The sequence below is a fragment of the Triplophysa rosa genome, linkage group LG9 (genome assembly GCF_024868665.1).
Source record: "Triplophysa rosa linkage group LG9, Trosa_1v2, whole genome shotgun sequence".
In the NCBI taxonomy this organism is placed as follows: Eukaryota; Metazoa; Chordata; class Actinopteri; order Cypriniformes; family Nemacheilidae; genus Triplophysa; species Triplophysa rosa.
The window spans coordinates 8,475,098-8,488,554 of record NC_079898.1 but is presented as its reverse complement, the minus strand read 5'-3'; the positions used below and the strand labels follow the sequence as shown (position 1 = coordinate 8,488,554).

Genomic DNA, 13,457 nt, shown 5'->3' with positions numbered 1-13,457 from the left:
TTTTAACTGATGAAGTGAAGTTGACATCATTGTTACCGTTTATTGCTAAAAGCCAAAGCTTATGAATACACGTGCACTGAGAGGGGGACCGACCAATCACAACAGCCTGAGAAGCGGAAGCTCGCTGATATGGTATGGGTGGGACATCTTCACACGCACGCACGCACGCACGCACACACACACACACACACACACACACTCTAAGCGGGGAACCAATCACGACAGACCTGGTCAGCTTTACCAATCAGAGCGTTTCGGAAGGAGGGATTTTATATACTGTAGACTGGAAGAAATCCAATTGTTTTGTGAGAAGAGGGACAGCGGTGAACAATAGACTTGAAATATGTGAAATATAAAGCGTTTTTTTTTTTATTAGAAACATGAACATCCATTGTTAAACACCCAAAAAAGCCTCAAAAACTGCAAAAGAATGCCTCCTTTAAGTTTGAAAATGAGATACAATGCCAGGTCTGTCGTTTTCCTGCGGAATTGGGTTACCTTTAAACTTTTGCAGTGTTTTTTATTCTGCAGGTTAAAGGTGAATAGATTTTGTTAATCAGTGGTGATTCTAAATGTATACGATGATATTTTCAAAAATATCTACAGCCGTGGAAAAAATTAAGACACCAATTTTTTATTTAATCATCATTTCTAGACGTATTGTGTCCATTCCAATCCAGTGTCTCTTAAATTTAAACAAAATCAAACCTCAAAATCATCCAACAGCAATGTGACAGACTGACAGCATGACAAGACAAATGAAAACCGAGGTTATCACATAAAAAATATTTTTGAACTTTTTCTAAATACATGTAGAAATATTACTGTTGTGTTTCTTAAAAGTGAATATGAACTTGTTTTCTTTGCGGTATTTGAGGTCTGAAAAAATTCAGAGCATCTTTGTTATTTTTACCTGTTTCTCCAGTTTTCATTTTCTGCAAATAAATGCAAATATATTGTTAGTAGTTCACAGAATGAAACAAAAATGAAAATTTATCCCAAACACATACCTATAAATAGTAAATTCAGAAAAACTGAAATGGTCTCTTAATTTTTCCCCGTGGCTGTATTTTTGGTATGGAAGTGAAATATTTGGAGTTTTGGTATTTGGGCTAGTTTTGATTACTAAATGTAAATCTCCCGTGACACCATCTGCCAAACTATACAGGATGTGGTGTAACCACTAAAATCCACTACGTTCTTTGAGGATGGCTTGAAGCGAAAGTTCATTGTTTCTGTCTATGTCTGCTTAATTCATTCAAACTGTACAAAACATGAAGTAAACCAGGAGAGAAAATGACCTACAATTCTCCCCTCAAACAACACTTGGTCCGGCATATTCATATGTGTTTGGGACTGTCCTTTGAATGCTAACTTCCTGTATAGCACACAGTGTTTATGAATACAGGCATTTCCTCTCTTGGGAATCTCAGTGATTAAAGGACGGTTTGTTTTGCCACTCTGTTTGTCTATCTCTCTCGTCCTTCTTTACTCCCTCTCTCATCCTTTCACTCTCATATACCTCCTTATCCTTTCTACCGAAAGTTTGTCACTTTCTCCATCCTGGAACCTAATCCTCCCCCTCAGTCTCCTCGTCTGATAAGCTCTTTTTCCACAGAACTGATCTGAGCCGTTTCCTCAAACCACACTGATCTTCCCAGCCATCTTCATTTTAACCACCCAGCTGATCCAGGACCTGCGGTGAGAGAAATTTCAAGAGGCCCCACGTAAACATTTAATTACTTCACTAAGAGACTGCATCCACATGTTGGGCAGGGGAGGAATAGCGAATTCAGCCGCAAGTTTGCTTTGGGATGACCAGCAGCTAACAACAACAAGTCTAGTGATAACAAATACAATGAGATTCTTACAGGATGAAATCATATGCATGACTCAGCACAGATGGGGTCAAAGGTCGTAACTGAGATGTAAAAGAATGTAAAAATGCCTTACGATTAATTTGAAAGAAACCCCCAAATTAAAGTTCTGTCATCATTTACTCACTTTTGAGTTTTTCCAAATCGTATAAATTTCTTTGTCTAATGAACACAGAGAAAGATATTTGGAAGAACAGAACCCCCCATTGACTCCCATAGTAGGAAAAATGACTCGTTGTTTTTCTTGAACACAAAAGAAGACATTTTGAAGAATGTAGGTCAGCAAACAGTTCTAGGTCACTTTTGACTACCATTGTCATTTTTTCCTAATATGGGAGTCAATGGGGGGCAAAATCTGTCTGGTTACAAGCATTCTTCCAAATATCTTTCTCTGTGTTCATCAGAACAAAGATATTTATACAGATTTGGAACAACTCGAAGGTGAGTAAATGATGACAGAATTTTCATTTTTGGGTGAAGTATTTCACATGGATTTAATTTTAGCCATATAATATAAAATAAAAAAATCTACATCGCTTGAGATCAAGGAGCTTACTGTACTATAAACAAATTTCCTAAGTCAAAAATCAACTCTGTTAAAAAAAGCATTTATTTATTTCAAGGAAAAGTAGCACAGATAATATTTTGCATAAACATCAAGAAGCAAAATTCCCGAATTGTTAGAATGAGTTACATTTCAGATCCATAATTTCATACAAAGTATCCAGAAAAAGAAACAATACTTAACAAGCGTTAAATACACCATTCTCAAAGTTGACCTTTCCCCAAGGGCAAGACATTGAAAGCGCCCGGACGCATCTGAAGTCTGTAATTCTAAAGAGATTCTGCAATCCCAGAATGCAGCGGTCTGGAGCCATGTGGTCAGGCGTCTGCTTATATTAACCTCTAATCTACTCTCCCCCGAGACAGGCCAAAGAAACAGGTCATGGCAAGCATGTACACATACTCTTTCATGGAAATAAAAGCCAAACATGGAAACGAGCAAATACTTTAATAAGCAGCTTCTCTGCCTTTACTAGAAACTCATCTGTCGAGTATATGACCGATATAAATACAGGCAGGCATTAGTGAGGCTAGAACAAATCATTTACCTGTTCTGTTATAACTCTAATGAAAGATGATTAGGGTGAGGGAAGCTTTATATGTACTCAGCATGTGGTCAAATGTAATGATTTTTCAAGCACCAGTAAACAGCAGCCAGAGGACAGGAACTGTAAGAGACAAAGTAAGCCTGACGCCGGGCACTAACCTTCTCTGCAGTGAGCTCTCGAATCACGCTCATCTGTCCACGAAACTTAAAGAGCAGGGTCTCCAGGGCCATGTACTTCTCTTTCCACTCCCCACCAGTGCATTCATCGCCCTCCGCCATAATTCCAACCCTCAGGCCCTGCTGCATGACACACATGCACATCATGAGAGAGGGTTTCAAAACTGTTATTTTTCTGCAGCAGAAGTAATAGAATTATATATAGTCATCATAATAAAGAAATTAAATAAGAAGACTCATAGCATTTATAATTACAGTACTAGATTTAAATCAGTAGATATTATATATAAAATAAAAGATAATAGTAAGTAAAAATATGTATACAGTATAAAAATAGAAACTGGAACTAAGCCAGTCTGTTTTTGAGAGAGCCAGAGGTGGTCGTGCGAACGCTTCCTGCCTGTGTATGGAACGTGTCGAGGGCTGGGCCAGGCCTGAATAAACTGACCACCTCTATAAAAACAAACACTTCCAGCCAGCACTGATGCATCATCACACTTTCCACTGTCATAATTGTAATTGTGAAAAACATGTTAAGTGATGTAAAGCAAATAAACATTTTTACTTGCAACTAGAATAGCACCGGCATGGACACAAGAAAAATGCAAACATGTGTTGAGCTCGATTAGGCTGTTGGAGGTAATAAGAGTGAGGGGCTGAGACACAACCAAACACGTTTTTAAAGAATAATAACCTCAGGACATTAAGGAACATGTGGCACAATAGAGTACCTCAGAGTATGCTAACCCCAGAAGCGAGTTAGCATTTTAGCACTTCTGCTTCCATCGCTCCAAAGTCGATGAATTTTTTTGAATGGGTTTTTGGTAAATTGCCTGCAATAAGGTCTGTGGTTAACAAAACCGCTAAATATTTTCTCGTTTTGATCTATGAAATAAAGCACGCCAGTTATAACCCGATTGTGATTTGTTTAAAGCTTTATTGTGTCTTTAAAACGGCAATTTGTTAACAAGTTGCTAAAAGCGACAATATCATTTGGCAGGGACGTTAGACATCATCGTGCGTATTAAGGCCATTGCACATTGAGTCCGAAATTTCCGCACGTTAAAAAATAAATACGACCTCACGTTGTGTCAATCACATTTACACACTGCCTCCGATATTTTCGTCCGTCATAAAAAAAATTTGGACCGGGTTCGATTTTCTGCGTTTTCGCATCCGTTCAAGCATTTTGAGTGGCCTTTTTTAACAATTCAGAGACACCGTACAAACGAGAGCCAAATACGAAAAAACGCATACGAAAATTTCGGACTGTATGTGCAAAGACCTTAAATCTCACAAATAATGCAAGATGGGCACAAATCTCTAAAAACATTGTTGGGGATTCATTCACAGAGTAATGATTTACCAGGGAACACGCTTTTAATAGTTTGAAAAAGTTGTCGGAGGCTTGATGGTGGTGACGTTGATATCGAGCGACCATAGTGTAGTCTGTTTATAGCCTCTAGTTATCTTTTTACTTCTGCCGATTGTATTTACGCTTAAAAAAATCGCAAATATTGTGTTCATCTGTAAAGATTATCTTGATAAACAAAATGTGTTAACATCATGAACATTTGTTAATCACAGATCTTATTATTTTTATTTTTCCCAAAAGTCTATGAGAAAAATGCATAGGCTCTTGGTCGCGGGGCCAAGTACTGGGTTCATCATCTTTGAGGTACTGTATTGAAAAGGGGTCTCAAATGTAGATAAAGAAGGGCCTAAATACTTTTAAAAGTATTTAAACCCTAGCCAAACTTTTTATAGATAGGACAGCATAAACAGTAGAAATACATGTAGCTAGAGGTAGCTGTAGTGCATCTGCATATTGCATATTTTAGTGTATATATTGTTACTAAAGCATGGTAATACTTGTAGAATGTACCACCACAACACAATTACTTAAAAAAAACTAAAACATATACAAATTACCTGCAGTACAATTTAATATTATTTAAGCAAATCTCAGTGTGAAAACCAGTCTACCAAAATTTCATTAACACACAAGTAAAATTTTACTGTAGTCTTGCAAGTGAGAAAAAAAACAGACTAGAAGCTTTTCTATGACTGATAGTATTTTAATGGTGGCTTCAATTCACACCTGATCAATTTACTTCATTTACAAGTATTTGGTGGTTGTATTATTGACAGGTAAAAGCCTAAACCTTAAATATATGATGACCCAATTTTCTCCGATGTATTTCCAAGAAAAAAACATAGTCTTGTATTCAGAACAATATGGTCATTTCAATCGCTGAATCAAAAATGAATGAGAATTAAATGTCAAAGCTCAAAAACAGACAATTAATCGTCATAATCGCCAAAGCCCTAAAACAGACAATTAATCGCCATAATCGCAATGATTTATTAGACAATTAATCGTCAATCAAATTTCATAACCGTTACAGCCCTAGTTCATTTTTCCCAGTTTTACTTGAACGTTCATTGTTATGTACAATATAAAGCTATACACACAATTTAATATTTTATCACATACAGTATTATTAAATTGAGCAGGGTTCCACATAATAAACAAAGTGTGAATGGAAAGTGGACTGAGGCCCCGACCAAAACCATATAAACCCATTTTTAGAGTAAATCCAAAGAGCCCTGGTTCAGTTCTTTGGTTTCATGTAAAAAGTTTAATTGAATTAAAAAGACTAAACATGAAACATTTTACATCAGCATTTCATAGTGTGTGAATTATATCTAGTGACCATATGTCAATACAGTTTCCTGAAAAAGAACGAAAAACTGTGGATACATGATATTCTTATAGTAGCCATATAGTTTTTGGTTTTATTTTTAGTAACCACAAAGTTAGTAGTAACCACAAAGTAAGGTGAGGTCTCACCACAATAAGCACAGTTGTATGGTATTTGTAGTTAAATTGGCGTAATACAAATTGTAATTAATCTGCCAAACATGGTTACTACACTTTGCTATATGTATACCATAGAATAAATAAAACAATCCAATATTATCCCGATAAATTCTGACAAATCGATAAGACTCAACACTTTAGTTAAATGTTGACCATCATTGTGCACCAGACACCATTCGCAATACATACATTAATCTTAGTATTTAACGTTACTTCAATACACCAAAAACACTTTATATTTATACTCTATATAACTATTTAATTCCTTTTACCACAAACAGACCAGTACTTTTTTGCTAATAGCTCTGGAGTAAAGAAAAAAGATCCTTACTTGACAATGAATGTTATAATAAGGCAGATGTCACTGGTTTCACACCATAATAATATTCCGCGTTGTCCAGTTCGTTATTGCCCTAATGACCTAATTATGATATAAAATCAAGCGTTTGTCCAGCTCAAACTTTTCACTCCAGCATCTCGATGTCTGTGGGAATGGGCGGAGTCATGGGCGTTTCTTTTACGAGCATGTACAATCAAACCATTGTAGGTGTGGTTACGGAAACACACGATGCGAAAGATTTACATCTCCGTAGACCAATCACACATCAGAAATGTTGCACTTGGACCAATCAGCTTTGTGTTGGGCGGGTTCTGTCGCGACTCCGGAATTGACGCGTCACACGTGTATGTTATGGTGCTGTAGAAGTACAGCTTACTACATGTAGCATTTAGCTTTTTCACTGGTGTTTGCGTTGTCATAAAGGTAAAGCATTATATTTTTCAAGCCATTAAGTTGTTTTAATAAATATTACAACTATTTTCTGCAGATCAAAGGAGAATGTTAGATTGTTGTACGTAACATTAAAGTGAATAGCACTAGCTAGCCGGTGTCTCTGCATAACTGTTGTTGTAATTGCTGTTAGTATCAAGTCATGGTTGTGAAGAAGAAAGTACCTAAAGTGCAGGCGGTGGTCTTGGATGATGCCAAGTTGAAGAGTCTGATGGGTACGAGCCAGTGTTATTGTTTCCTGTAACACTGTAAGTGTCTATTTTAAGTTATTTCTCACATGTTTTCTGTCTCTCAGAGTGTCTATCTGTTGTGGGGGATAGTGCAGCCACACAGCTTGCCCAGGTTCTTAAAGACAGTCTATCCTCCTCTGAGCCGGTAGAGCAGATCCAGCTCATCTCTAAGGTGAGAGTATAATTGCATCAGATTGCTAAGTTTTTTATGTATTACATATATTATCAAGCAGCCCACAGTCTTAACTTTGCATAGTTAACTATTTTATTGGTTGGCTTGAGGATAAATCAAATATTTGCGTTGATGTGTGTTGACTGCAGGCAGGATCTATGCTGGAGCAGTTGCAAGAGGACGAGTCTCCTTCAGGTCCTTTACTAGAGGCCTGCTTGAACACATTAGCCGTCTTATTCACCACGCTGCCAGCCAAAAATCCACTGAAGAGAGCCGTGGCAAGGTTTGAAACATTAATATGTATTTTTCCAGTGTCATTAGTGAGATTGTGAATCAGTTCTGACCTGTCAATAAAGTTCTGATTGGGTGATGTGTCTTGTTTTCTTTGGAGAGTCCAGGTCCACGTTAAAATGTTATTGTAGAGACACAAGCACAAACATTAAAGGGGTCATATGACACGGCTAAAACGAATATTATGGTTTGTTTTAGATGTAATGCAAGGTGTATACACGATTTAAGGTTAAAAAACGCTGTATTTTCCACATACCATGCATGTTTGTATCTCCTCTTTGAACCGCCTCTCTGAAACGAGCTGATTTTTAACAAAGCTCATAGCTCTGAAAAGAGAGGTGTGCTATGATTGGCCAGTTAACCAGTGCGTAGTGATTGGTCAAATACTGCAAGCGTGTGAGGGAAATGTAACGCCTCTTACCATATTTGGAACATCAGGTTCCAAAGCAATTGTACTGACAGGTACACCCACCTTACTTGCGTATACATTTGGGCGGTCTTAGTCAAATCATACCACCAACTGACGTCGATTTGTGGGGGTGTGGTTACACGAGACGTTTCAGGCAGGTCTGGGTGAGCATTCGCTTTTAGATAGAATGCATCTTTTGTTCCCACACTTTCATTTTTGCAATTTTACGTGTCTAATACATGCATGGGCAACTTATAACGCACCAAAGACACAGAAAAACACGTATTCACGCCATATGACCCCTTTAAATTCGTTACACATTCTGGTGAATAAATTGTGTAAAATTATAACGTATGAAACACAAAGCAGCTGTCCTCGCAGCTTGACTGACGTTCTTTTAAGTACCCTTGTCATGCAAGTGCAGTTCAACTTGTCATTGTATTTGTGTATTTAACACACTGGTGCATAAATATTTGTAATGTTCTTTTTTTCTCCATACTAGTGCAATAGCTGGCAGCCCGGACCGGCTCCAGCAGCAGGCGATTGAGTGTCTTTCTGAGCGTCTGTCTTTCTCTCTCTGCTCCGTGAGCACAGATGACTATCCTCACCTAACAGATTGCATCACTTCCTGTCTGGATGGCTCCCCCATTGGTACATTTGTGTTTTTATTATAGTTTATACGATTTTGTCATAATAACCGTTTTTAATACAATCTACCTGATTTGCAGGCGAGAAATGCATTCATCGTTTACTGACCGAAGGTTTGTATATAATATTTAACATATTTAACCCATTTCTTTCATATTCAATTGCATCGTTTTTTACACACGTATTTTATTTCTCCTAGTTCTCCAGTTTCTTCAGAAAGTTTTAAGCTATTATGTGGAGCAGAACAGGTAAACTTTTCATTATTATGTAAAGTGCATTATAAATATGGGGTTCTTAATATAATCTACATTAACACTTTTAAATCTTCTTTTGTTGTATTAGGGGCCGGTATTTATTTGCCTGCAAAACTATTGTGCACTAATATTTGATTTGGTTTTAAGTTGTCTAGCCGGTCGTCACGTGGCTCAAGCTCGGTTGATGCAGTCCTGTCTGGCGGTGGTGAAGACCTCCATGCTGGTGGTCCAGAGATCTCATGAGCCTGTTACTGCTGCACTTCTTTCTGCGTCAAACCAATGCGATCTGCAACAAGCCCTCAGTGCATTACTGAAATGCTATACATATATATTGACTGACGGTATGCTGAAGACCACTATGTTTTCGAGATACATAGATTTTTATGATTTTACGGTAAAGGTGTAAGATTTTGGTGTGTTGAAAAATACCTAGCAAGTAATAATACTAAGCTTCGTCATAGTTTCCTATCTATATTTAAATTATTCTAATCATACTTAGCAACATTTCTGTATCATGTTTTCGAAAATCCAGAGGAGTTTGTTCAGACAGTCCAGAGCACTGCTGGAATGGCTCTGATTCTGCTCATCAGAACTGTAATGGGGAATGGAGATGATGTACCCATCACAGTGAGTGATTTACCTCGTTCAGTTCCTGTTTCTTTCGAATGAGCCCGTGTGATGATAACGTGTAAGATGTGCTTCCAGGTTGCTGGTCTCTTGCATGGTACTTTAGAGTCAGACAGCACTGCCCCCCAGTGGTTGAATCAGAGCTGTGCTGGGCTGTATGAGAGCAGCAGGCCTGCAGCTGTGGCTCTGTATCTGAGTCATGGAGCTCTGGCCATGATCGGCTGGAGAGGAAAGACCCTCGGTCCACAGGCAGAGAAACTGCTGCTATTGATACCTGAAGTGCTTCTGTCTCTGGATACAAGGTATTGTGGCGCACATATTTGTTTTTTCATGACCCACAGCAGTGTCTTGAAATATGCGGCTTTATTTGGTACGTTGACATCATTTTGTCTAAAAACAGGAAGTTAAGGCAGACATATTGAGTGGTCCTTAAAACACGTTTTTTCTAGAGCAGAACACAAAAGGAGATATTTTTAGGAACGTTGGAAACCGAACAACACTGCCCCCACTAACTTCCATTGGATGGGCACAAAACCACGGAGACCTTTCTCAAAATATCTTCTTTTGTGTTTTGCTGAAGAACGAAAGACATACAGATTTTGAATGAAGTGAGGGTGAATAAATGATGCCAGTTTTTATTTTGGGGTGAACTCTCCCTTCAGAGTGTTCAGACTGAATTTAAATCAATAAAAATCCTTTCTCTTAGAGTAAAGGAGTCAAGCACGGCGATGGTCGTGGCTCGAGTTCTGACTCTTTGGAGCAGTGCCGCGGTCGACTGCGTCCAGACGGACACGTGTCCCCCACTTCTTCGCCTCTCTCTCGTCGGAGGCTCTCCTCTCACCACACGTCTCCACCACCACGTCTACTCCCACTGGGAGCACCCGCTGGACGGTGTCCGTCACCAGACCCGCTCTCTCTTCCAGAACCTGCTCCTGCTCCACCAGCACTGCAGCGAGCACAGATCCCAACCCAGCAGCGACCCGTACATCACTCAGCTCACCCGGGACCTTCTAGCGCTGGAGTGGCATATGAAAGGGAAGTACGGCACGCTGGCCTGCCTGGTGGAGCATTTAGGGGCGGAGCATCTTTTAAATCTGGATGCTGGTCTTCCATCCAGGCTGCTGGGTTTGATGGGAGATCAGACGTTGGCGCCGTACGCCAGCGATCTGCTGGAGAAGCTGTTTGTGAGTCATAAAGCACAGCTGTGTGCCCGTTGTAAGGATGGGCGTGAGTGGATAGATGGCTGGCATGAGGTTTGGGTCACGCCGCTGTTGCAGCTGCTGTGCACAGCCCGTCTGGATCAAACCACATACATACTGGACTACTTCCTGCCTAAGCTGTTACGCTGCAATCCCTCCAGTCTTAGTCACATGGTACAGGCCTTGCAGGAGATGCCGTCCTATACAGATGGTAAAAAATTGTAATTTGATGAAGTGTTGAATCGTGTAGAGTTAAAGTGAATTTTAAAGTGTCAGTGTTTGTTCTTCAGGAGCGTCTTGTAGCAGAGGTGCGCTTGGAGCTCTGATGACATGTCTGCGCGCCGCCAGAGCTCAAGGTGTTCTCAAGGCTCTAGAGGAGGAATTATGGGATGGCCTGGTGCCCCTTTCACTAATGCGACAGGCGCTGGTGCACAAACACGATCAGGTGATGAACCTTTCAGGGGCACCGGAAACATTTCCTCTTGAAAATGTAGTCACGTTTCCCTTACTGTTTTGTGTTTGTAAAATCAGGTGCGAATGGATGCGCTCGGTTTGGTATGCGAGAGCCATCGCAGCACAGAAACTCTCTCCAGGCAGGAATTGGACCTCATTCGCCACTTCCTGCCTTTTAATCTGAACAGCCAATCACCAGGGGTTAGGCAGCAGATGGTCAGTCTGTTAAAGAAGGTACATATTTTTGGTGGTTGGGGTATTAGCAAATTTTAAGGACAGAGAATGTGATGGTCTCATGGTCAGAGATTGTGTAAATGTGATTTGATTGGCTCCTACATTTTGTGTCATCAGCTCTTGTGTCGGGCGAAGGACGGTGCTCAGCTGCTAAACAAGAGACTGGACCAGCATCCAAATGACCAAGATCAAGAAATCCTTCACATGTATCAGGTATAGAGTACATTTCCCCTTACTGTACATACTGTACATTTTCAGATTTGTTTATTTGGATTCTATAGACCACTTTGGAAGACGTAAACAATGCTGGTTCAATGCTGGTCCAGAAGAACTTCCCGTTTCTCTTTTTAAACACTACGCAAACGTTTGAACAGAACACAACCAACAGAACCAAAATGTTTAGCAAATATCTTCAAGATGTTATTATATTTGTACGAATTAAAAACATAAAACCTGAAGTGCTGCTGGACCAGTGTGTACATCTTGCGAAGTGGTCTATTGTCATGTTTATTTTCTGTTTTAGTGTAGTTCTTTTCACAGTATTACAGTATTGATGTGTGTGTTTCACCAGGAGTTCCTGCGTTGGTTCTGCGAGTCCCTGTTTCAGGTGCTTCATCCCGGAGCCTCATTCTCCAGATGTCTTATGGCTCTACACCTGCTGAGTCTGATAGCTGAACATTTCACCTTTAACACAGGTATTACTCAGCTGTCCACTACAACACTCCAACCTGATGTCAGTACCCTCTCTTTAACTGAGAAAGGTGTCACATCCGTACTTATTTACCAGTTCACCTCTTTCCATCAGGCCCTGTTGGTTTTGCTCTTGGAGATTCAGTGAGTGCTTCTGATGCTCAAGCTGTGCTGCACTGTATCGCCAGCAACTTCCTGGAAGTGAAGCAACTCGCCTGCAACCTCTTACAAAAACTGCCTCCTACAGTTGTTCAGCTTCAGGTTAATATGGGGATATCATTATTATGTCTGGAAATACATCCTATCTCACAAGCATATGTTGCGTTTGGATGCTGGGATGCAACTTGTGACCTGTAAGCATAATTTTTGAGGCTAGTAATCAGTAAATTAACTCTTTTCCCACCAGCCTTTTAAAAACAAAAAAGTTGCTCGCCAGCGTTTTTGAACATTTTCACTGAAATTCGATGGCTCGCAGTACATTTTCTGTAATTAATAAATGGGCAAACAATTTATCAAATGAAAGAACAGAGTCTCTGCTTTTATTCATTTGTTCTTTTTTATCACCTCGTAAATGTGGGTAGGTTTCTTCAAAAATGCATCATTGTGTTTAAAAAGCATTTTTTGTCAAAGACACCGCCCAGATTAGACTCGGAAGAACCATGATTAAAAACAGATAAAATATTTACCCAAAAAAACAGATCAAATATATACGTATAAAAATATACTAGATTCAGAGATTCTGTACTTTTTCCAAAGATGTGTAACAGCGCCACCTGCTATACACCGATTGCCATAATAACTCGTCTTTGGCAGGGAACCGTTTTTTGTTGGCGTGGAAAGAGTGAATGTGATTTTTGTGCTTTTTTCTCTTTAGGAGCCTGAGATGTTGCAGTGTTTGCTGCGGGCCGCTCTGGACCTCAGCACCAGCACCAAACCCTTTGACAGTGTTACTGCGGCTCATCTCTTTAACCTACTGCTCCACCAACAGGACCTGCAGGACGCATTACTCATCTGTATCCAGAATCAACTCCAGCCATCAGCACTAAACCAGTCCCAGGCCTCTGAGGCCTCTGTACTGGAGCAGAACATGATGGCAGGTAAACCGTCATCATGTCTAGATGACCATCACTCACACAGTACAAGCTAATATATGAGCTTGTGCTGTGGCCTAATGGGAAATATTCTAGGTATCTGAAGTTTCTGAAGACATTTTCTGTCAATAAAATGTGTCGATCAGTTGTTTTATTGAAGAACTACACGGATCATGTGCTGGACTACAAATATGGTGTGTTACTCTGTTTAGGACTACGGCCCAGTTTCACAGACACGGCTTAGCTTAAGCCAGGGGTTTTCAAACTTTATGATGCCAAGGACCCCCAAATATGATGAACCTTTTGTGAGGGACCCCCTT

The 13,457-nt window shown here is 39.8% G+C and overlaps 2 protein-coding genes across 7 annotated transcripts in view; one reads left to right on the top strand and one right to left on the bottom strand.

The window, feature by feature from the left end:
• The window catches only part of LOC130559501 (pleckstrin homology domain-containing family H member 2-like), a 29,470-nt gene extending 22,940 nt beyond the window's left edge, over window positions 1–6,530 (bottom strand). For 2 of the 3 annotated variants that reach the window (XM_057342614.1, XM_057342616.1), the window contains exons 1-2: window positions 6,381–6,530; window positions 3,148–3,288 (exon numbers count right to left, since the gene is read on the bottom strand). In XM_057342614.1, the coding sequence (XP_057198597.1) occupies window positions 3,148–3,267 (120 nt within the window). In that variant the 5' untranslated portion in view covers window positions 3,268–3,288; window positions 6,381–6,530. The remainder of the gene's footprint in view (window positions 1–3,147; window positions 3,289–6,380) is intronic. The other variant, XM_057342615.1, reaches the window with a different exon arrangement.
• Window positions 6,531–6,704: 174 nt separating this feature from the next.
• thada (THADA armadillo repeat containing) overlaps window positions 6,705–13,457 on the top strand; it is a 93,852-nt gene continuing 87,099 nt past the window's right edge. For 2 of the 4 annotated variants that reach the window (XM_057341488.1, XM_057341486.1), the window contains exons 1-17: window positions 6,705–6,812; window positions 6,973–7,054; window positions 7,135–7,241; window positions 7,391–7,524; window positions 8,444–8,592; window positions 8,670–8,702; window positions 8,789–8,837; window positions 8,991–9,184; window positions 9,376–9,470; window positions 9,549–9,772; window positions 10,177–10,880; window positions 10,960–11,114; window positions 11,201–11,356; window positions 11,474–11,569; window positions 11,928–12,051; window positions 12,162–12,307; window positions 12,921–13,143. In XM_057341488.1, the coding sequence (XP_057197471.1) occupies window positions 6,982–7,054; window positions 7,135–7,241; window positions 7,391–7,524; window positions 8,444–8,592; window positions 8,670–8,702; window positions 8,789–8,837; window positions 8,991–9,184; window positions 9,376–9,470; window positions 9,549–9,772; window positions 10,177–10,880; window positions 10,960–11,114; window positions 11,201–11,356; window positions 11,474–11,569; window positions 11,928–12,051; window positions 12,162–12,307; window positions 12,921–13,143 (2,662 nt within the window). In that variant the 5' untranslated portion in view covers window positions 6,705–6,812; window positions 6,973–6,981. Of the gene's footprint in view, window positions 6,813–6,972; window positions 7,055–7,134; window positions 7,242–7,390; window positions 7,525–8,443; window positions 8,593–8,669; window positions 8,703–8,788; window positions 8,838–8,990; window positions 9,238–9,375; window positions 9,471–9,548; window positions 9,773–10,176; window positions 10,881–10,959; window positions 11,115–11,200; window positions 11,357–11,473; window positions 11,570–11,927; window positions 12,052–12,161; window positions 12,308–12,920; window positions 13,144–13,457 lie in introns of those variants that run through there. The other 2 variants (XM_057341487.1, XM_057341489.1) reach the window with 2 other exon arrangements.